This window comes from Sminthopsis crassicaudata, chromosome 4, assembly GCF_048593235.1.
Source record: "Sminthopsis crassicaudata isolate SCR6 chromosome 4, ASM4859323v1, whole genome shotgun sequence".
In the NCBI taxonomy this organism is placed as follows: Eukaryota; Metazoa; Chordata; class Mammalia; order Dasyuromorphia; family Dasyuridae; genus Sminthopsis; species Sminthopsis crassicaudata.
Genome location: NC_133620.1, coordinates 350,185,909 through 350,209,990, shown reverse-complemented (window position 1 = coordinate 350,209,990; position 24,082 = coordinate 350,185,909). Strand labels below are relative to the sequence as shown.

General features: G+C 33.0%; 1 protein-coding gene across 4 annotated transcripts in view; it reads right to left on the bottom strand.

Moving 5' to 3' along the window:
* Positions 1-24,082, bottom strand: part of CDK12 (cyclin dependent kinase 12) — a 79,485-nt gene that overhangs the window by 47,595 nt on the left and 7,808 nt on the right. For all 4 annotated transcript variants that reach the window (XR_012481202.1, XR_012481201.1, XM_074261378.1 and 1 more), the window contains exons 3-8: positions 14,113-14,289; positions 10,717-10,856; positions 9,958-10,128; positions 8,264-8,453; positions 2,326-2,382; positions 1,804-1,905 (exon numbers count right to left, since the gene is read on the bottom strand). Coding sequence is in view for 2 of the 4 variants with exons in the window: in XM_074261378.1 (XP_074117479.1) it covers positions 1,804-1,905; positions 2,326-2,382; positions 8,264-8,453; positions 9,958-10,128; positions 10,717-10,856; positions 14,113-14,289 (837 nt within the window). In the remaining 2 variants the exon portion in view is untranslated. The remainder of the gene's footprint in view (positions 1-1,803; positions 1,906-2,325; positions 2,383-8,263; positions 8,454-9,957; positions 10,129-10,716; positions 10,857-14,112; positions 14,290-24,082) is intronic.

Here is a 24,082-nt window from a genome sequence, read left to right as displayed (position 1 = left end):
TAGTATTTTCACTTTTTTTGTTGTTGTTTGTTTGCATTGTTTTCTTTCTCATTTTTTCCTTTTTTGATCTGATTTTTCTTGGGCAGCATGATATTTGTGGAAATATGTATAGAAGAATTGCCTATGTTTAACATATATTGGAATATTTGCTGTCTAGGGAAAAGGGTGGAAGGAAAAAAATTTTGAAAGGGTGAATGTTGAAAATTATCTATGTACATATTTTGAAAATAAAAAGCTTTAATTAAAAAATAAATTTAAAAAATGAAAGGCTGATAGAGTTCTTTTCATTCAATGGATCTGTATATAAGTATATTATACGGCAACTTTTCTTTTCTTAGCTGATATTGTTTTAAATAAAAAGAGCTTTCAAATGAAGCATGCCTATAATTACACTTTCCTGCACTGACAAAAAGTTTCTCTTCTAGTCTGTGCTTTGGCAAAATTATATTAAAGTCCTGAGTAAAACCAAAACCTAAAAAGATTTTATCTTTAAATTCTGTACTTCTTTGGTCCTACTAAATTCAAGAAAAAATTTGATGGCATAAACAAAAAGTATTTTCCCTATTTAACACAGAACTTAAGATTTCTCAAGTGTGCCTGCTGATTTCAAATGATGAACAAATTCTTAACACCCAATAGCCACCAAAAAACAATCCTGCTAAAGGACTCCAAAGGTGGATTTAATTCTAAATCCTTCACTGACTATCAAATGGTCAACTAAGTTGTAAATTTTAGTGTTCTAATGGGTGGTGACATAAGAGAAAGAACACATCTGGATTTTCAGACTTCAGGTGGATTTTGTTATGCCAGCCATTCTAAGTTTTCTTGTGAATTGCAAACTGAGCAACTATCAGAGATAGTTTACAAATCTCTGAAGGGAAACCCTCCAATGATATCTTCTTCATTTATGGGTACTATGGATCAACAAGAAGTTTTTGGTATGGAAAAACATATTGTAATTGATGAAAGCCAAATAAAATTTAAATTAATTGATTCAGAGATCCTAGTTTACTCAGCTGTCTAAGTATTTATGTTATATTCTTTTAAAATCTAGTTTCCATTCCTTTAGTAGGAGAGACATCTTCATTATGTAATGAACACCCTGCCATAGCACTGAAGATGCAGCTTGCACAGACTGAAATAACAGTAGCAAAAGAGCTATGAACTTCCTCTGTGCATCTTAATGGGGCGTTAACTTTAAAGCCTAGTTGTGACAATTTAAATGCTAATACTATTAAAGCAAATAGTCCAGAACATAAACACACCCAGCTTGAATCACTAAAATTTAACTAAAGCTACATTTGACTTTGGTAGGCTCCAACAGTTGCTATGCTTTTCTTTCATCATTCTTGAATCTGAGAACAAATCCTACAATGCATCTTTTTAACAGAGTGACATTTTCACTGAGGTGAAATAGGGCAAGATGTTACACTATACTGGAAATTATGTATGGGAGCAGGAATAATATGGTGGGCCATAAGAGAATATGCACTAAAATCCTACATTATTTACTAAGTCTTAAAAAACAGGACAGGAATAAAATGATCTGTTTGTGTTTAAGGCTTGGAAAAATCACTCAACAATCAGCAGAATTTTCTGGGATTTTGCCAATAATTTTATATTCATTTCTTTTTATCCTGAAAGCTAGAGATGAAGGAAGCTAACAAACAAGGAATAAAGAAAGATCTACACAAACAGTAACTGAGCTATGATCAGAACAAGATGGATACCTTAAATTTTGGGGTGATAAGAGAAAATAATTAAAAATTATTTGACTCCTTTAAGTTCAGAATTAGTCCTTACCCACAACTCCAAACATCAATGGCTGGTGTGTAGCGCTCCTCTCCTAGCAGCAGTTCTGGTGGTCGATACCATAATGTAATAACTTTATTTGTGTAAGGACGACTGAAACACAAAAAGCAACCATGATATATATTTTTGTACCAGCAATAAATTTAAATCACTTAGACAAATAAATGAAAATAGTAATAACTGCTTGTTATTCTACTACATTTGGAATTATTACAGTAACTCTTTTAAAACATTAACAATGGATTGAAAATAAAATAACATGAATAGGAAAAAAGACAAAAGATAGCCAGGAAAGTAAATATTTCCATTCCAACTCAATCTCTGGTTAAGTTGTTTAAACAAAGAAAGGTGATGATTAACTTGTGTCATCTTATAGTATTTAAATATGCTTAACAACTGTAACACATACAATTAATAGAAGAACTCTGACAATTCCTGATGCTTATAGATAAAGCATCACAAGATGAGGACTAATTCAAAGTACAGTATAATTTCACTTGATTGGCATCTCACCTCTCTTCAGAGCTATAGAGTCGAGCAAGTCCAAAATCTGCCAGCTTGATCTGTCCACTGGAAAATAAACAAATAATTATTTTCATTTTCAGTAAGTGACAGCTATAGTTCTCATGCCATATCTGAAAATAATATCAATTCTGAAAGCCTAATAGTTCAGTTGTGGAAAATATACCCTTAATCCTAATCCTGAGGGAATAGAGAAGAAGGGAAGAACAATGATGAATGTCACCTATCTCTACAATTTTCTGCTTCCTGGTACCATCTTTTCAGACTAAAGTAGTTTTGACTACTCCAAGTCAACACTGATATGTAACTTCCTTTGGGATTATTTTTTTTTTAAATTTTATTGATATCTAGTTAATATATCACTTACATTTCTCCATATCTCTCCTTATAATAAAAGGTTAATATTCAGCAAAACTAACCAATACAAAAAGATTGACAATACACTGTTTCACATTCATAATCTCTTATTTCTGTGAAAGATGTCTTCTCTCTTCTTAGAGGCTATTCTTGGTCACTATAACTTCACAACATTCAGTTTCATTATGTTTTTGTGGTTGTTCTTTCCAATTATAATATTATAATTGTTGTATATATTATTTTCTTAGCTCTGCTTAAAACATTTTGCATCAGTCTTATAAGTCTTCTAATACTTTTCTGTTTGTCACAGAGCAGCATTATTCCATTATAGTCACATATCACACCTTCTCCAGCCATTCATTCATCAGTGAATGGGCATTAAATTAAAGATTATATTATATGAACAATATATAAAGGATTATTTATAGTCCATTGTTACTACAAAAAGCAAAAACAAAATAAAAAACTTTCTTATTAATACTATAGTATGTATGTAAGAACTTTTTTTTAATCATTCACCTGCCTGGGATATATAATTTGGGGCATTTATTTTTATACTATATAACAATTAAGTTTTCTCTAATAGTTTCATTTAAATAGTTGTATTTAAATATGAGGGGTAATAGTGAGGTGAAGCTTCTTGATCATTTTTGATGCATTTGAAGAATATTATTTTAGCACCTATGAGAAGAATGAGTCAGAAAGGACCAGGCTTGGATTCCAGTGAAATCTCAGTTATGAGTACTTGAATAGAAGGAGTAATTGTGAAAAAGAAATAAGTCTACTTAATAAGTAATATCATTTGATGATGGAATTTTTTATAATTCAAGAAATAATACTTTTTTCAGAGTCACACATTCAGAGAGTTATCTCTTCAACTAATCATTATGTTCCTTGAGGGCAGAAATGATATCTAATTTCTTTTGCATTCTAGGTTCCTTTCAGCTCTAGATCTATGATTCTATGACCCCCTACTTGTTTATTGATTAGAGCCTTCTAGATCCCAGTTTCTTAAATTATGGTTTAAGACCCCATGCAGGGTTTCCTAACTGAATGTGGAGGTTGTGAAATTATGATTTATTATCAGTAAGTATTTGATTTATAAATCTATTTAATATGCTTACATACCCAGGGTTATGTGTGTCAAGAGAAAATAAGTTATGAGCAGCATAAGTTTAAGAAGGCCTGTTTTAGACTATGTTTCTAACAGTAGACTACTATCTACTGAAAGTTAGTGTGGTGTAGTTGACAAGAGAACAGGTCACAGTTAAGAAGGCTTGGGTTCAATGTTGCCTCTGATATGTACTGGCTACGTGACCCTAGGCAAGTTATTTAATCTCTCAGTGCTAATAAAGTCTTTGAGACTTGAAACAGATCTGTACTGGTAGAAGGTCCCCTCTGGAAGCTTTTAATTCCATTGAAATCAAAAGTTCAGTCTCTATTCTCATGAAATTCTTTTGTCCAATTAAAATAAAAAAGATTAAAAAAAAAATATTTAGAAACAGGGCACTCTGCACAGACCCTCAGTGTAATAAACACATAAGAATTCTAAATGATAGCACTATCAGGGAACTTCTACAGGTTAACATGGTTATCTTATTGGATGTCAGCTCCAAAACATTTAACATCATGTGGCAATTATAAATGTATTTGTATCAAATTATAAATGTATTTGTATCACTTATATTTTTAATCTTTATCACTTCCTAGAAGAATCAACAACTCATTTTTGAAGGTTAGTGCTTTCTTCAATGACTAGCCTTTAAACCACATTGGCAGATTAAGATCTGTAAAGTCAGATCTTACAGGTAAAATTACAGGGAAATGAGGCTATCACAGGAAACTTGTGAAAAAACTTCTACAAAAGAAAAACCTTAGAGACATATAAGAGTATTCCAGAATTCCATTAGTCACAATACAAATTGGGAAGGCAGAGACAAGAAATCAATTTAAATATTTCCTGATCAGACACAGTTGTTCACAGGGAATCCACAAGCAGATCTATATCAATTACATTCCTTCTGGAAAGGTGACCCACCTTCAAACTTTAGGATCTGTCCTGTTGCCATGCCCTTGGAATTGATGAGTCCTGGCACTTGCCTCACTGCTATGCCCTAAGGAATCTGAGTCTGGTCATATGCTCTGTCCTGCATCCTAAGGATCATTAGACATTCTCACCTTTCCAGATGTATTAGCTCCAATTAGAATGTGAGCACTTTGAGAGCAGAGACTAGCTGATTTGTTTTTTGTTTCTGTTTTTAATCACATAGAATGTCATTAATAAATGTTATTTCATTCATTTCAGATATGATGATCCCAAAGACCATCACATTTTTTTTTAGGAACAAGGGATATTTAAGGCTGAAAAGGTCTAGAGGAATTATCTAGTGCAAAAGTTCCTGACTTTTTTTGCTTCTCATTTGGCAGTTTAGAGAAACCTCTGGATTCTTCAGACTGTTTTTAAATACATAAAATATATTAAATTTGGGGGCAGCTAGGTGGTGCAGTGGATAGAGCACTAGCCCTGAAGTCAGAAGGACCTGAGTTCACATCGGATTCAGACACTTAATACTTCCTAGCTGTGTGACCCTGGGCAAGTCACTTAACCCCAATTGCCTCAGTTAAAAAAAAAAAAAAAAGAAAGAAAAGAAATTTTAAAGGTAACTGATTATGTAGAAATATAGTTATCAAAGTGATTCTGATAATGATGAGAGCTAACATTTATGTAGTTTGTGCTGGGCACTGTGCTAAGCACTTTATAATGATTATCTGATTTGATCTTCACAAAAACCTTGGGAAATAGGTATGTACTCACTTTATAGATGAGGAAACTGAGGCAAACAGAGGGTCTCTGACTTGCCTGGAGTCATACAGCTAATCAAAATGAGGCCAGATTTGAAATCAGGTCTTCCTGATTCCAGATCCAGTATGCTAACTATTTTGCCACCTGAATAGCTTTTTTAAAAAAAGTTTACAGATCCCAGGTTAAGAACCTTTTATTTATTTATAAAGTCTGAAGCTCAGAGAGAGTAAGTAATTTGTTGATGGTGACATAGGTAGTAAATAGTAATTTGGATGCAGATCTTTAAGATTCCAAGTTTAGCATTCCTTCCACTATGCCACTTTGTTTTCTTAAATTTAAGATTAATAATATCCTGCAAAAAACAAGTGTAGCTAAGAATGTGTTTGAGCTAAGTCTGGGGAGATTGCTCCCTCTTTTAATTCTCATGTCTCAACAATTTTTTATACAAAGGAAGCACTTTAGAAATGCTTTTCATTCATTTATTCATTTAATTTATTCTGTCTTTAGACAGGATTTTTAAGGTCCAGAAAACCAAAAATAGGTTTACATGCTTAAGGCCTCTAACAATAACAATAAGACTGGTACCAAAAGATAAAAATCCAAGATAGAAATTACAGGAACCTAGAATACCCTGCGTAGCACTGGTACTATTCTTAAGATGGATAGCTGGTAGTGCAGTAGTTAAAACATAGACCCTTCAATTAGGAAGATCTGAGTTCAAATTAGGCCTAAGATACTTACTAGCTGTATGATTTTGCACAAGTAATTTAACTAATGTCTGTTTCAGTTTCCTTATCTGTAAAAATGGGGATAACAACAGCATTTTTCTCCTTTGGTTGTTGTAAGAATAAAATGAGATATCTGTAAAGTGCTTTGCAATACCCTAACATGCTATATAAATTCTAGTTATTATTAAGATCAATTTTCCCTCATATCTGAGCCATTACATTGGTAATATCACATTGGTAAATGTTTTAAAGAAACGATGAAAAGTCATAGATGTGCTCCTCTAGAAATGCCAGTAGACTCTTATTTCCCTTTAATCTTGAGGATATAGGTTGAGAAGCAAATACTCAAGATTATGTTACAAAATGGAGCACTGGAGCAATTCTTTAATTAATTAGAATGAAATTAATAAAATTTGAATATGAATAGAATGATCATAAGGCAAAACTACTTTTTACTGTCTGAAAACAGTTTCTATGTCAAGATCTAGATATTTTGATCTCTGGATGGCAGATTTGCTGCCACTGAACTATCTGTAATCTGAGATCAATACTGTAGGCTTATCTATGAGAAGCCAAACAAAATCAAAGAGTACTGTGGGAAGCTAACAGCTTTCTAACCACCAGATTTCTACCACATTGTATGTATAAAATCCAGAAATAACTACATATACCTTAGTCCTAATTCTTTGAAAGCACATGATTAGGAAAAGTATTCCAAGTGGTTTAAGGAAATGTCAATGGAAAGATTTCTTTACTATGAGCAATGGAGAAATTGCTTAGGGGATCAAAACCAAGAGTGAACCCCTATGATATTATGAAGAAGAATGAATTTGCTGAGACTATCTGGGCTATTATATTACTATTCTGTCATTATTGCAGTGATTTCTAAAGGTCAAGGTTCTAGGCAATTCAATATTCACATCAAAGAATTAAAAAAACTGGAAAAGATCACAAACTATCTGGTCCATACCACACTTGAACTAGATTTCCTTCAACAATATAAACCAGATACCCACCTCACTCTTATCAAATTGACTAATATGAAAGAAAAGGAAAATGATAGATAATGGAGAAAATTTGGAAAAGTTGGGATACTAATGGTGGAACTGAACCGATCCAACCATTTTGGAAAACAATTTGGAACTATGCCAAAAGGGCAATCAAAAAACATACATAGTCTTTAATCTTGTACTATCACTATGAGGTTTGTGTCTCAAAGACATCATAAAGAGAAAAGGATATACATCTATATTTATAGCAACTCCTTTTATGGTGGCAAAGAATTGGAAATTGATAGAATGCCTATCAACTGGGGAATGGCTGAATGAACTGTGGTAAGTAAACGTAATGGAACATTATTGTACTATAAGCGATAATGAGCAGATGTATTTCAGAAAAACCTAAAAAGATTTACATGAACTGATGCTAGGTGAAGTGAGCAGAACCAGGAGAACACTGCATACAGTAACAATACAGTGTGATGACAAATTACGACATTTAGATGATCTCAGCTAAACAATGATTTAAGACAATTCCAAAAGACTCATAATGGAAAATGCTATCCATCCAAACACAGAACTATGGCATCTGAATGCAGATTGAAGTATGATATTTAAACTTTTTTGTTGTTGTTGTTTTTTTCCCCCATGTTTGATATGATTGTATATTTACATCTTATAATGGATTACTTGATATCTTGGAAAGGGGGAAGAGAGAAAAATTTGAAACTCAAATTTTTATAAAAATGAATGTTGAAAACTAATTTACATGTAATTGGGAAAAATAAAATACTATTTACAAAACAAGCAACATATACCAGGAAGCAGGAAATTGCTTTTAGGACTGCTTATGATTAAAGTCAGTTTCCTGACTCCAAGCTTGTGCTTTTTCCTTTATTACTATCATGCCTCCAATGAATATCAGAGATAAGCATTGGATAAAATTAATGTCATATAATACATATAATACTTAGTTTGAAACTAAAGTGGAACAAAAAAGAGAGGAAGAAAAAGTTTATTTTAATCAAGTTACTTTTTTTTACCTGTTGTTCAGCAAAATGTTGGAACATTTAATATCCCGATGTAGGAAGTTCTTTTTGTGGCAATAATCCAATCCTTCCATTAGCTGTTTCATGAAAGACTTGATGTGGTCCTCAGAAAAATGTACTAATCCAGACTCTAAGAGCCCCATTAAGTCATGGTCCATGTATTCAAATACAAGGTAAAAGGCACCTAGGAAAGAAATATGACGTTTAAAAACGGGAAAGGAAAAACTGTCCAAAAGCTCCTATCTCTTGTTAAAACAGAATCATAGAACTGCTAGAAACTTCATCTAGTCTAACACCTTTATTTTACAGATGAAGAAACTGAGGTCCAGCAAGGTTGGTCAAATAGCTCTTAAGAGAAAAAGCTAGAATTAAGAGCCCAAATTTTCTGATTTATTTTTTCTAAGAGTCCAGTGCTTTTTCCACAATCACACTTCAATAAAACAAATGCTCTCAGGCAGGGGATGTTCAACTTTTAATACTAGCAGGTAGACAATAAAAGATTTCCACAATATTCATACAGCCTATGTATGTTGTTAATAAACACAATTTTTTAGCTAAAAGAGAGCTGGATTATCTACTCTAATCCTACAGTTTTACAGATATGCATGAATCTGGAAGGGAAATATTACAGATAGTACCCATAAAAAGTGAGAAATTTATGTCACCTTCAAATCTAGCAGAGAAGGATGCCTATAGGACACATAATTTAGAATATAAATAGTCATTGTGGGTCAGATCAGATATCAATTTAATCTCAGATTTTCTGAGTGGCACTAGGAAGCACAAGTGCCCTCCATAATGTCAAAAAGTATGAGCCATACCCCTAAATATAGCTAGCTTTCCTTAATCTCATTTGAATTTGCACTCTAAAGCCCATATTTTTTGTTACTTGGTTGTATATGTGCCTTAAAAATAATGTTTTCGAACATCAAGCAATGCCTACTTAATTCTGGTATTCCAGATTTTGTGAATCTTTGCACTATTCACCTTACCAATCTCTTCAAGGTATTATTAATTCCATTCCCATTCTTTTTCAGCCTTCATCTATCCAGATAAAGAATCTAACCCACCTTCTTATTCATCTATCACAAGATATAAGCCACCTTTGGTTCTCTATCTTTTTATTCCATTCCCCCTGTTCCAAATCCCCCCTTCATCATTTTAGATGTCTTCTGAAACTATTCCAAGTTAGCTCTGAAAAACTGACAAAAAGAATGTTGGACAATGTAAGAGGAAACTTCAAATATAGGGGAGGATAAGATGAAAATTCAATTCATAAAATAGTGACAAAAGTCACAACTCTAGGCACACATTCTTCTGGTGAGGCATAAAATTCTTGTACTTTGAAAGCACCCATTATACACCTACGACTAGTAGAAAGTGGATAGTTCCATTCCTTTTACCTACTACTAGAAGTAGCTGATTGTTTAAGTAGGAAACCCTTGTACAAATCATAAGGCAATGATTACCAACTATTTCTATAAACAAAGCAAAAAAAAAAAAAAAATCAAACAAAATGGGCAATTTATCAACTAAGCTACTCTAAACCCAAGGCAATCATCTTCATTTACATATGCACAAAGGAAACAGATTAAATTATGAGTTGGTCAAAACATGCCAATATCAAGCTAGATAAAAGGATAATTCTAAGTTACCCTACTGTGTTTACCCATTCGTATGCTAACTACCTTTGTCTTTCTTGAAATCCAGTGCATCTTGTTTATCTGTGACAATTTCCTTCATATTAACAACACTACGGTGGATCAGCTGTCGAAGAATTTTGATCTCACGAATAGCTGTAATTGGGAAGCCTTCTTTCTCATTGTCTAGTCTCACCTTCTTTAGGGCTACTAGCTCTCCTGTGAAAACAAAATCCATCTCTTTCAGGCCATTATCAAGTAAAACACTGAACATTATCAAAAGCAAAGTAACATACTAATCATTTCATGATTAAAAAATGTAGAATGTAATACTTGCCATTAAAGAGTTTATGATGCCATGCCTAACTTTGGATTTAATTAATGATTTCTAAGACTTAATTTTTGATTCTACATGCTAGGTAAGACTAAGAAAAAATATATAAAATGGAAAAATTAAATGCATCAGCAATCCAAATACTTCAATTCAACTTCAAAATAACAGAGATTAGATAATCCAGAATGGACTACTTTCAGTCCCTGAATAATGGAAAATGAACTTTATGCTTTTGGAGCCATTAAGTCTTATTTTATTTACAATATAAGCATGGATCATAAAAGCAAAACTGAAAGTGCAGTTATTAAGTTTAATAAATCCAAGAGCTGATCCTTTAAGACAATGTCTCTGTGTCACTATAGCAATTTTTAAAAAATTCCAAATGTGTAAGTTTTATTCCGCTCTAACAGTCCCCTGGTTACTAGTAAAAATGCTCCAATATAAACCCAAGAATTAGTATAGTGATGTTTTACCTGTATCTTTGTCCTTGGCTTTGTATACTTGTCCATATGTTCCTTCCCCAATTATTCCAATTATGTCAAATTTGTCCACGCAGCGCTTGCCCCAATCACTTTCTGTTTGTCTCCTTTCCCCATAGCGTGGGCAACAGATTCTATAAGTAAGAAAACTTTTTTAAAAATAAAATACTCACTGAAAAAAAAAAAAAGCTTTGATGATAAACTCATTGTTCCTTTTATACATTTTTTAAAAATTAAATCTAAATAATAGAGTACTTTCAGAAAGAAACTTGGATTTACTAGATTGATATAAGAAAATATATCCTCAAAGGAAAATGCTGATGGCAAGATTGTTCTCAAGATTATGGAAATATTTAGTCTAAACAATGTAATCAATGACAAGTGATATTCACTGATTCAACAACATTTTAAAAGAAATTGCTGATAATTCTTATGGTAGCATAGTTAGAAGAGTGGCTGAACAAATTATTGCATATGAACATAATAGCATTGTAGCTGAATAAATTATCATATATGAATGTAAAAGAAATGATAAAAGGATTGGATTCAAAGAAAACTGGAAGAACCTTTGTGAACTGATAAAGAGTGAAATGAGTAGAAAAAGGAGAACAATTTACACAATGACCATAAACATTGTGAAAGACAACAATCATGAAAAACTTAAGAATCTTGATCAGTGCAATGACCAATCATAACCTCACAAGTGAAAATATGTCCAAAGAGCTATAAAACTGTGTATATCCTTTGACCCAGCAGTGCCACAACTGGGTCTGTATCCCTAGGAAATCATAAAAGAGGGAAAATAAGCCACATGTACAAAAACGGTTATAGTAGCTCTTTTTGTGGTAGCAAAGAATTGGAAAACAAGTAGATGCCCATCAATTGGGGAGTGGCTGTATAAATTATAGTATATGAAGGTAATGGAATATTATTATTCCATAAAAAAGGATAAACAAGCTGATTTCAGAAAGGCCTGGAAAGATTTACATGAACCGATGCTAAGCTAAACAAGCAGAACCAGAAATACACTGTACACAGTAACAGCAAGAATGTGAGAGAATTTAACTATAAAAGGTTCTTCTCAATGGTTCAATGATCCAAGGCAATCCTAATAGACTTTGGATAGAAAATTCCATCTGCATCCAGAAAAAGAACTATGGAGACTTTATTTAAATCAACATATGCTAATTCACTTCTTTTTTTTCTGTTCCCCTCCCCACCCCATGACTTTTCCCTTTTATCTCATTTTTCTCTCCCAACATAATTCATAAAGCAATGTGCATTAAAAATAAATACATAAGAAAGTGATAATGAATACATGCTTTCTACCTCTTGGTAGAATAGAAATAGCTTCTCAACTAGAGAAGGGGTTCTCAACCTGTCATTATTATTTTTCTAATTCTAATTCAATATAATTGATTTCCTCTGTAATCCTCTATATTTTATTTAATGGATTTAAACATATTTTTCAGCCTGCCCAAGAAGTACATGACACACACAAAGAAAATTAAGAATTGCTGGAATAGAATCTGTTTTATTTGACCTTACCTTTGTGGTAAGGTAAGGTAAATTGCCTTATGGAAAATTACATGTTAAGTACTTCAAAACAGATATTAAGATAATACCAATATTGCCCTGGCTTATCTGTATTCCCTACTGAACTTTCTTCTACTCTTTCTTATTTTCTTCAAACATTTGAAATGTTTCGCCCACATTCTTCTTTTTTTGCATCATTATCACTATTCTTCATTCTAATAAAAGCTTTCACTCATAATAAAGTTCCCTTTTATCTACATGCATGTATCATAAAGGAGAATTTTTCTTTGTAGAAGGGAGCTAAAGAGAGTTGAGGAGAAGGAAGAATGGACATTGACAACAAAAAAAGTATCACACAAAAGAGAGAAGGAAATTCAGAAGGGCACAGAAAAAATATCTGAGTGGTGTGGAAACTACCAAATTAAATTTCAAATAAAATTTGAAATATTAAAAAATAAACTGTATAGAATATAGATTTGGTGCCATAGTCTTTTTTTTCTGTTCTTTGTATTGGAAAATATTAATAATAAAAAAAGGAATTTTAAAAAAGTTTATGACTCAAGGTTAGTTCTCTTGTTTATTATTCTTTCATTAGTCTCTATGTTATACTGGTCATCTTGGTCAAAAAGACTTGTTTTACTTCAAGAATAAAAGTATTCCGGGGCAGCTAGGTGGCGCAGTGGATAGAGCACCAGTCTTGAATTCAGGAGGACCAGAATTCAAATATGGTCTCAGACACTTAACACTTTCTAGCTGTGTGACCCTGGGCAAGTCACATAACCCCAGGCTTAGGAAAAAAAAAAAAAAAGAATAAAAGTATTCCTTATTTAATAAACATACCAGGATGAATGAGTTGACTTTCAACCTGAAAAATGGTAAAATTTTCAAAAACTATATGACTCAAGTAGGAAGGAACAAAAATTAGGAATACAGTTTGCTAGGTCTACTGTAAATATTTCAGAAAAGGCTTGAAACTGGTCATGAGAGATTAATTCTACTTATTTTCCATCTTCACTGAGTTTTAACCCATTATTATATGTACAACAGGCATTATCCCCCAACCCCAAGCTGGGGTTAAGTGACTTGCCCAGGGTCACACAGCTAGGAAGTGTTAAGTGTCTGAGACCAAATTTGAACTTGGGTCCTCCTGAATTCAAGGCTGGTGCTCTATCCACTGCGCCACCTAGCTGCCCCCTACAACAGGCATTTAATAAATATCTGATGTATTTAAGCTCAGATCTATCATCTGTAATTCTATTGGCTTAACCTGGATGGCACAGGAATCAATCAACAAGCATTTATTTAAACTTCTACATGCTTACCACTGTGCCAGGTTCTGGAGATACACATAAAATAAATGAAAAACACATAAGGTGCTTATAATATAACTAAGGAGACGACAAGGTCATATCTAAGCATATACAGGATATAAAGTAAATACAAACCAGTTAAATACAGATTAGCCTGGTTGGGTAGAAGAGCAATGGTAGCTGAAAGATAGGGAAAAGTTTCAAATAGAAGGCAGTGCTTAAGTTATATCTTGAAGGAAAAAAAGGCAGAGAAAAAGTAGGCATGGGGGACAGTCAATGAAAGGTATAGAGATAGAAGATGGAGTTAGGAAGAACAGAGAGAATGCCAATGTGACCTTGAAGAGCATGCATTGAAGAGTTTCTAGCTTCATGTACACAAATAAAGCTGGGAAGACAGTTTGGGGCAAGATTGTAAAAAGTTTTAAAGGCTAAAAAAAGGAATTAATATTCAAACTACGAGCAACAGGAATCCACTGGAATTGACTGAGTATTATGGCCAAAATTAAGGCACAAACAGAGATGTGTATTCCCAGAAAAAACTTACTTTGGTCTCTTCTTATATGGTTGCTGAGGTGGGGTAACAGCCTTTGGTTCTGGAGAATCTGGGGGAGATGGATCACCACCAGGGAGCTCTGGAGGAAGAGGAAGGTCCATGAGCAAATGCCGAGTTCTTTGTTCTTTCTCCTTCTTCATAGGTTTTGGAGGAAGACTCTCCTTTGGACTAAAACAGAATAAAGAGGAGAGATGATAGCTATTTAAAGGGATGTACAAATGAAGGTTTTCAAAGAATATGAAGCTTGTCTATGAGGCAGAATAAGAAATACTATTACAAGTTATCGTTCTTTTGAAATATATAATTAACACAAATCATAAAATTAAGAATGCTCAGAATATGGATAAGGTATTACTCATGATTTATTTACGTAATTCTACTTTTATTGGCTTTCCTAAAAGTGCACATTTATATAACCATCAATCACAAGTATTTATTAATTATCTACTAAATGTAAAGCACTGTACAAGTTTTTTGGGAATAAAAGTATAAAGTATCAAATGATCTCTATTGGCAATGGAATTACATTTTAATGACGCAGATAAGTAGTTTTGCACATATATATACACAAAATACATTTAGATTTACACTAATCCATCAACATAATGAATACAAATATATATTAATATAAACACAAGATCATTTAGGAGAAAGGGTACTAGTGGTTAGGGGAAAATTAGGCAAATTGTCACAAAGAAGATAATGCCTTAGCTACATTTTAAAGGATGAGAAAATCCTGAGGTGGAACTAAGGAGAAAAATGTATTCCAGGTATGGGGAAAGGCAATGGAAAGGCAAGAAAATGAAAGAAGTATCTTGTGTTTGAGGAGCAAACCTAATCTGGTTAGACCTCAGAAAATATATTGGGGTCAAGTTGTATAGAGTTTGAAAAGCAAAACTGAATAGTTTATATTTTATCTCAGAGGCAAAAGGAAACCACTTGAGTTGACTGACTAATTTTAGAGTCCTCACAATAACTCTCTGATTTAAGTCATAGCACTATTATCTCTGAAGCTCAGAGAAGTTAAATGCTATTCAACCCTTGTACAAGGTCACAAAACTAGTAAGTGAAGGAATCAGAATTCAAATCCAGGGTTCCTGTTTTCTTTCTGTTATATCATATTGCCTGCCTCTCAATTCATCATGTGCCTTTCTAGCTTTTTGCTGAAATGAACCAAAATGAAACCAAGCAGAATCCTTCAGTTCACAGATCATTACTGAAAATATATAAAAGCCCATTCATCATCTCTTCTATAGTTTGACTGACTCAAAAGAAATATAATATAGCATCTGCCCATTAAAAGTTCAATAACTTAAATCTTCTATAATATCAAAAATGTGGAAAGAATTTAAAAGTGGAAATTGTATATTTAATGGTATTTTGGAAAGGGAAAAAAATCATAAAACTGAGGGAAAAAAACTACAGAAAAATGTCAAACTAATATTTCAATGGCATAGTACTAAGTACAGTGACTGACAAAGGGCATTCAATAAATACTTGTTGATTGAAGTATCTAGTAGAATAATTGTCTTTATCCTGATCTTTTAACACAGAGAGGAAGGAAAAATACCTGAATAATTTCATCAAGCTCATTTTTAGGGCAGCCAGTAGAAAAAAATAGTTTGTATTCGAATCAAAGAGTTCAATATGGGCTATTGATACAATGATACCTTTAACTGAAACACACTGGAAAATTCCTATTCATTTCTTAATCTTAATTAAATTTTTTTCAAGAAATAACCCTTGACCTACCTTCCATTCCCCAAAAGAAAAAGAAATCAAAATATCTGTTACAAATATATATTGTCAAACAAAACAAATTTCCACATAGGGTATGCAGAAAAAAAAAAAAATTCTTCATTTTGTATTCTCTTTTACCTCTATATCAGGATGTGGGTAGCATGTTTCATCATTAGACTTCTGAAATCCTAAGGGGTCATTACACTGATCAGAATTCTTAAGTCTTCAAAAGTTGCTTTCACTTTACAATACTGTTGTTTTTGTATAATGTTCTGGTTCTGCTCACTTAACTCTGCATCAGTTCATACAAGTCCTCCCAGGTTTTTCTGATACCACCCCCTTCATCATTTCTTGCAGCAAAAAAAGTATGTCTCTTTTATATACCATAATTTAATGTTCAACAATTCCCCAAATGATGGGCACCTCCAGCTTTCAATTCTTTCCCACTGCAAAGAGTTTTAAGTATTTTTGTAAACTTTAAAGTTTGTTTTGCTCAGGATTAATAATTCCCTTAAACTTTCTTTTCTCTTTTCCCTATTTCTCTGCTGAGTACAATGTATTTCTGTACCCAATTTGTGTACAGATTGGAAGAGGGAAGAAAACAGAATCATGTACAATCTGTGAGACTGAATTTCATGTGTCAATTGACTAAATCCTTCCTCCTTATTTATATAGACTTCTACTTGTACACTTTCATTATGTGACAATTTTCCATAATGTTCCCCTTTCTTATCATTCCCCTCCCCTCTCCTTGGTCGATTCTTCATACCCTTTCTATTCTTCTTTTAAGATCAAGATATAATTGAAACCAGGTAGCTCTAGAGTAAGGAAAACCTTAATTCAAATCAGATTTCAGACACTTGACACTTGCTGTGTGACCCTTGGTAAATCACTTAATATGGATTGACTCAAGGAAAAAAAAAATTATATAAATATAAAATTGAACCTATGGTTGTTTTCTTTTTGGACATGGCCAATTGGAGAATTTGTTTTGCTTGACTATGTGTGTTCATAAGAGGGGTTTTTTTTCTTCTTTTCTCAAATGAGAGAAAGGATATAGGAGGAAAGGAGAGAACGTGGATCTCACAATAAATTTTAATTTTAAAAAGACATCTTAACAAGATCTCACTCAGGCTTTCTGTTAACTAGATTCTTGTGTTCCCTAATGATTATTAATAGAGTTCAGAGGGACCCATGTATCACTTCCCCATGTTAGAATGTAATCAGTTTATCCTTGTTTAATCCCTTATGCTTATTCATTTATGTCAACCTTTTAATATTTCTCTTGTTCTTGTATTTGTACTTTCTTAAGAAGCGCTGGTCTTCAACAAGATGATTTCAGAAAGGCCTAGAGAGACCTACATGAACTGATGATGAAATGAGCAGAACCAGGAGATCATTACACATGGCAACAAGATTATATGATGATCAATTCTAATGTACATGGCTTTCTTCAACAATGAGATGATTCAAACCAGTTCCAATTGTTCAGTGAAGAAGAGAGCCATCCATGCCCAGAGAGAGGACTGTGGGAACTGAGTGTGGTTCACAACACAGCATTTTCACTCTTTTTGTTGTCTGCTTGCATTTTATTTTGCTTTTCTTTTTTTCTTGTGTGGCACAACAAATTGTATAAATATGTATACATATATTGGATTTAACATATTTCTACCACGTTTAACATATATTGAACTACTTGCCATCTAGGGGAGGGTGTAGGGAAGGAGGGGGTAATTGGAACACAGGGTTTTTGCAAGGGCTAATGTTGAACTGTCCATGCATAGGTGTTGAAAAATAAAAAGCTTTAATAATTAAAAAAAAAAAAAAAAAAAGAAGCTCTGCTCTTTTCATCAGGAATGCTTAGAAGCCCTCAATTTCATTAAAGAAATGTTCCCAACTCACCTGTAAAATCATATTCCAGTTTTGCTAAGTTAAATTATTCTTAACTACAAGCCCATATCCTTTACCTTCTAGAATATTGCAATTTCTTTGCTGCATTACAGTGGTGGCTGCTAATTCATGTTTGATTCTGACCATGGTTCCTTAGTACTTGAATCATTTGTTTCTGGCTGTGTGTGATATTTTTTCTTTGACTTGGAAGCTCTGGATCTTGGCTATGAAGTTATTTGGGATGTCTTAAGAAGTAAAAGAAGTGTCTTTCTATTTTTACTTTGTCTTCTATTTCTAAGAGATCTGCTTAGTTTTGTTTTTTTTTTTTTAAATGAACTCTTTAAATTACTATGTCTGGGCTTTTTTTTTTTTCTCATTAATTTCAGGTAATCCAAAAAAGTCAAGTTTTTTTCCTCTTCAACCTGTTTTCTAAGTCAATTGTTTTAGAAAACCCAGATTTTCTTCTATTTATTTGTCTTTTTGACTTTATTTTAGTGTTGCTTATCTCATGAAGGCATTAACTTTTATTTGGTCCATCCAAACTTCAGGGAATTTGTTATTTGCAAAGTGTTTGTTACCTTCCCAAATTTTTCTTCCAAAGCTCTAATTCTTTCCTTATTTTTTTTTCCAGTGCTTTACTTTCATTTATAAAAGCTCACTTCTAACTTCATCTTTCCAATAGTCTTAGTTGAATTTGGACTCATATTTTGAAGGTATTTTTTTTCCCTAGATGTGTCTTGAGTGTCCCTGTCACCATAACAGCTTTATACAATAGAATTTTTTTTTTTTTTTTATCTGCTCATTCTTCTAGGCTAAGCCCTGTTTTTCTTCTGAAGGAAACGTCTGGACTAGTGCTACTACTGCTTTCTTGGGGTATTAAGTATTGTGACAACTCAGGATGGACACCTTTAACCTTTCAGTTCTCTCCAAGTGGGCTGATCCAGGGCAAATCTAATGACTACTTGCTCTGGGTCTGAACTCTACAATCTCATCTGATTTTGAGTCTGCTCAACAGGCCAATAGACTTGCCTCCTTTGGAGTTTTGAATATACTGCTGGTAGAGAGACTCAATTGTTATTAGGAAGCTGGAAAATTCTACTACTTCAGAGAAACAAAACTATAGGCTTCCTTTGGTCTGGGATTTCTATCTTGGTTATTTCTCTGTTAGCTTCAGATTAGGCTTCTTTTCCAGTTATTTTTCAGTAGAAAAATATTACTTTCTGATTCTTCATGATTGCATTTGGGTTTTTCTTGGCAAAGATATTTGAGTGCTTTGCCATTTCATCTCTAGCTCATTTAGAGATGAAGGAAACAGGGTTAATCAACTTGTTCAGGGTTACACAGGTTCTAAGTATCTAAGGCTGGATTTGAATTCAGGAAAATGAGTTTTCTGACTCTAAAGACCAATACTCTATTGCTGCCATCTAATGTTCCTTTAGCTTAGATTAGAAGTTGGAAATGATTGGTTTGCTTCTAGAATCTGAACCTTGCTGCTACTTGCTTTTGAACTTGCTTAATCTCCTGTTTATAGCTAGGGTCTGTGACCACTCCTTATTTTAGAATACCTACCAGTCCTCTCAGTCTGTCCAGGATTTGTGACTCAATAGTAAATGATCAAGCTGCTAGTTGGAACCTGTTCTCACCCCCTACATAACGTTGTGAGGTCCTGGTATCATCTGGGACATCTCTTCTCCCTTAGGCTCAGTTTCAGTCCCACAGCACTGAAATATTCCATTTTAGAAAGTGTCTCCCTCTGTCTTTTTCTTGAATATCCCCACCAGGATTTGGTCTGATCTGGTTTTAAGACTTGTTTGGAGAAGTTTCTGCATGTATATGTGTGGTGGATAGCTAGCTAGATTTTTCTTCCTGCTGCTTCACCATCTTGGTTCTATCTCCCTCAATATACTTTTAAAAGCACTTTATTCTTTGTGTAGAGAATTCTAACTGCTTTCCAAAAGCACAGTTAAGAAAGAATTTTATTCAATATATAAGAACCAAGAATGAATAAAGTTACTACTTTGGTATGAAAAGTATCCTTCTCATCTTCTTTCATCATTTTAACCCCATGTTAGAAAGACTTCACTAAGTCTAAAATAATACAATTTAGCTGTATTACATCACATCTAGAAAAGTACAACTAATTAAATGTGTCCAGAAAGATAACAGAAACCATTCTCTGGAAAAACTGGCATAGCTTATCCATAAACTTACATTCTAAATTATTAGGAAAAAAACCTAAAATGTCTGCATGTAGAAGTCAAAAGGACACAAAACTATTATTATTTTTTTAACTTCCAGAAAAAGAGATTTTTTTCACTTTCACTTCACTTCATTTTTTCATTACAGTTTTGTGTCTACCAACCACTGATGTCAGGAATTCTTTTTATCTACTTTAAAACGATTATGCCTAGAAGCCAGTCTCCTTTCCCTTCCTCCCATCCCCAGTAGATATGAAGTACATCTACAATGGATAAAGTGTCTTGCCTTTATCATTTTACCATAATTCTGAATTTTATATTTATGCTTTGTCATCTCTAGGGTTTTTTGGTTGACTCTAATGTTATCATAGAAAAGGTTACGCACTTTTAGAAGTAGCAAAGAACTGGAAACAAAGTAGATATCCATTGACTAAGGAACAACTAAACAAACTCTGAAATGAGAATGGACTAGAATACTACTGTGCTCTAAAAATGATGAAGATGGCAAAAACAGAGAGATATAGGATTATATAAACTGATGCAGAGTGTAGTAGAGCCAAGAAAAAAAAAAAGGACATCAATAGAAATAGAACAATAAGCATAAAACAATCAAAAGTAAATGTTACCAAATTAACACACACACACACACACACACACACACACACAAAATGGGAGAAGATAATTTCTCCTGCCCTTTTGCATGTATTTTCAGATTTCTTTTTCTCTAACTTGATCTTGTTGATTGTTTTTCTCATCATCTTTTTTCTTTAAAGTCTATTCTTTAATTTGAAGATGTTGAGTGGCCATATTTTTAAAGGGGACACAGAATAATTTTTTTTCTTTTATCATATAAAATACCACTTTTCTTTATTATTTGGGAGATGGGGGAATTTAAGTGATTAAAAACAAAATATATAAAATTTTTTAAAAAATGTTATTCTGGGAAGAAAATTTAAAATTATATTATCAGCATGAGACATATGCTTATTAGTATATTGGTTTCATTAAAGTATTTGAAGCTTATAGCAACTCCGTATTAAATGTGGATTTTGGTTAAAATATATGTGAACATCTCATTAAGATACATGGACAAAACTAATACCAACCCATTGTTATTAAAACAAATTCCATTTTATGTCTAATAGAATCTTGATACTCCCCAACTCCATCAGTGGAAGTATGAAAGGCATTGGGATAGTTTAATAACAGATCTGACCATAAGAGTATAGGTAGGAAAAATCTTTATCCAATGAGTCAGATAGAAATATGTGATGCTAATTGAATTCAACAAACTGTTATTAATGCCCCATGACAAACTTTGACATCTCCCTTTTGGACTATGGTCATTTAGTAGCAGTATGTTAAGAGTACTGAACAGGTTAGCTGTGTAATCAAAATATATCCTAAGAGTTCATATTAGTATTTTAACTTTCCATGGAATCTTTAGTCAAATGCACTTTGATCTAGTTGATAACTACAGATAAATCCCTCCATCCTCCTGTCAGGAGAACCTGTATTTGAATACTGCCTCAAATTATTACTTGCCAACAAGTCACTTAGCCTCTGGCAAGTCACTTTGGCCTCTCCTGACTTCAGCCTCCTCATCTGTCAAACAGAGTTAAAGTCCTTTTCAAACCTTAAAAGTATCATCTAAATATCAACTTTTAAACACCCAATTTAAACAAAATAGTGATCAATTACATGCATTTAACAAACTATCAATATTTTTCAAATCACAGAGCTTTTAAAACCAGAGCCACCCACCCTTTTCTTTCCACTGCAAACAAACTGATGGGGGCAGAGAGGTGGTGAAGTGGATAAAGCACCAGCCTTGAATTCAGGAGGACCCAAGTTCAAATCTGGTCTCAGACACTTAACACTTCCTAGCTGTATAACCCTGGGCAAGTCACTTAACCCCAGCCTCAGGAAAAAAAAAAAACAAACTGATGAAAAATGAGCCACTATTCAATTTTGAAATCCTTAAAAGCAACAAAAGCCATGATATGCATCAGCAAAATATTCAATCAGGGAATCAATAGTGTATAGCTATCATAAGAATTAAAATCTGATCTCAAATATCATTCCTTTTCTCTTTTTCACAAGATATTATTTTATCGGGAAACAGGTAATTTGTTTTTTGTTGTTGTTGTTTTTGGATAACAAAGATATATTTCAACACGAACTAGGTTGTCAGCAAAAGACAGGTTACACTGAAAGTATGATGAGACTTGTGAAGGGAAATAAAGATTTATGTGGTTAAGTAAGTAGACAAAAGAATTTTCTCGATAAAAAAGGTTATAACTTAGCCATTTCCAAGAATACTATACCCATCAGGGGAAATTTTCAATTAATCTGTCTTGACAAAATGCTAACAAAATATTAGTAGGTATGAGTTATATGTCTGCAGTTTCTGCTTTCTGAAATCATGAATCAGCAGTATTTCCTGTACAGTGATATTTAGCTTTATTACAAGAAATGAAACAAAATTAAATCCAAAAATTAGCTTATTCCTAGACTGAGATCTAGGTTAGCAAGTTTCTGTACAAAATAAAATGCACATTTGATTTAAAGAAAATTTTTAGTTTCTCTTCAAAAAGAAAGCACAACACTAAATTCAATTTCTTGAATTGTTTTCCATATATAAATGAGAAGGGCTAGTATTCCAAGGGACAACACTCACTTCTTTTTATTTAAAACCAGAAGAAAACTCTTGAATTTAAACAAATAATAAATACCCCTAATGTTATGGTCAAAAATTCTCAATTACTCCCAATATTCAACTTGCTAACTCACTTATCTTTACAAGTACCCAATATAGTAGCACATTAAAAAACAAGTAAGCGAAAAAGAGGAAAATAAGGTGTTTTGTCAAAATCAAAATAGATACATACTACTAATGGAGATTTTTTTGGGGGGTGAGGGATGAAGGGTGAAGATCTCTTAATTGAGCCAATTCTCCTAATTCAGTGAAGGATCTATTAAGGTCTTACTGCTCTACTCCCCAAACCTTTCCCATACTCAACTTTTCCTGCATATACACACATGACAATTTTATTCTCCTTTCCATTTCATCTCACACTCAAAAAATAATCATTTCAGTATGTCTTTAATAAGAACAATATAACCTAGAAAAAAAATCAAATGCTGGACACATTATGTAATTGAAAAATATTCAATGGAATTCCAATTTGACTTGAAAAAGTAGATATTGTGGGGGGCAGTTAGGTGGTCCAGTGGATAGAGAACCAGCCTTGAATTCAGGAGGACCGGAGTTCAAATCTGGTCTCAGACACTTACCACTCCCCAGCTGTGTGACCCTGGGCAAGTCACTTAACCCCAGCCTCAAAAACAAAAACAAAACAAAAAAACAAACAAACAAACAAAAAGGTAGATATTGTGCTTCCAAAAGACAATCTTAGACTGATAGATGAAAACTAATATTAATTAGGAACTTCAGGCCTATAGATAAGAGTAGAGTCTGATACTTTCCCTTCCCAATAAGACTACATTTTAAAAATGCATGTTTAATCTATAAGGAGTTTGAGTATTTTTAACAAAAGTTTTTATATCAATTCCAGGCAAAGTAGTTCTACTGCTATTAAGATTAAATTTTTGGTAATAAGAAGGCACTGTGATACAGTAGAGAGAGGACTGGACTTAGAACTGGGAAGACTGAATCCTTCTTCTAACAATTTATTAGCTACATGACCCTAGGCAAATAATTTCCTCATCTGGAAAAAGATAGTTGGATTAGATGGATCTTCAAGGTCCTTTTTCCAGCTCTAAATTTAAGATCTTTCTGTCATAATTACTGGCTAATATAGAAACAAAATGTTAAGTCATTAAAAAAAATTACTATGAGCTGATACAAACAGAAAAAGACAAAAAAAAAAAAAAAAAATCTTTCTCTTCCTTAAGTCACATCTATATTATTTTGAGGATGACTGAAAATAAGTCTGAAGAGTTGAAAGGCATTAGGCTATCAATATTACTTCGGAAATCCAAAGGTGAAAAATTCAGCAGTACCAGTTTTTCTATGTACAGAGAAAGAATGTTGCAATGAAGGCAATGCAGATTCAGTGAGAATAAAAGAACTAAAGGCAAGAAACAGTAACAAACAAAGTTGCCATAGC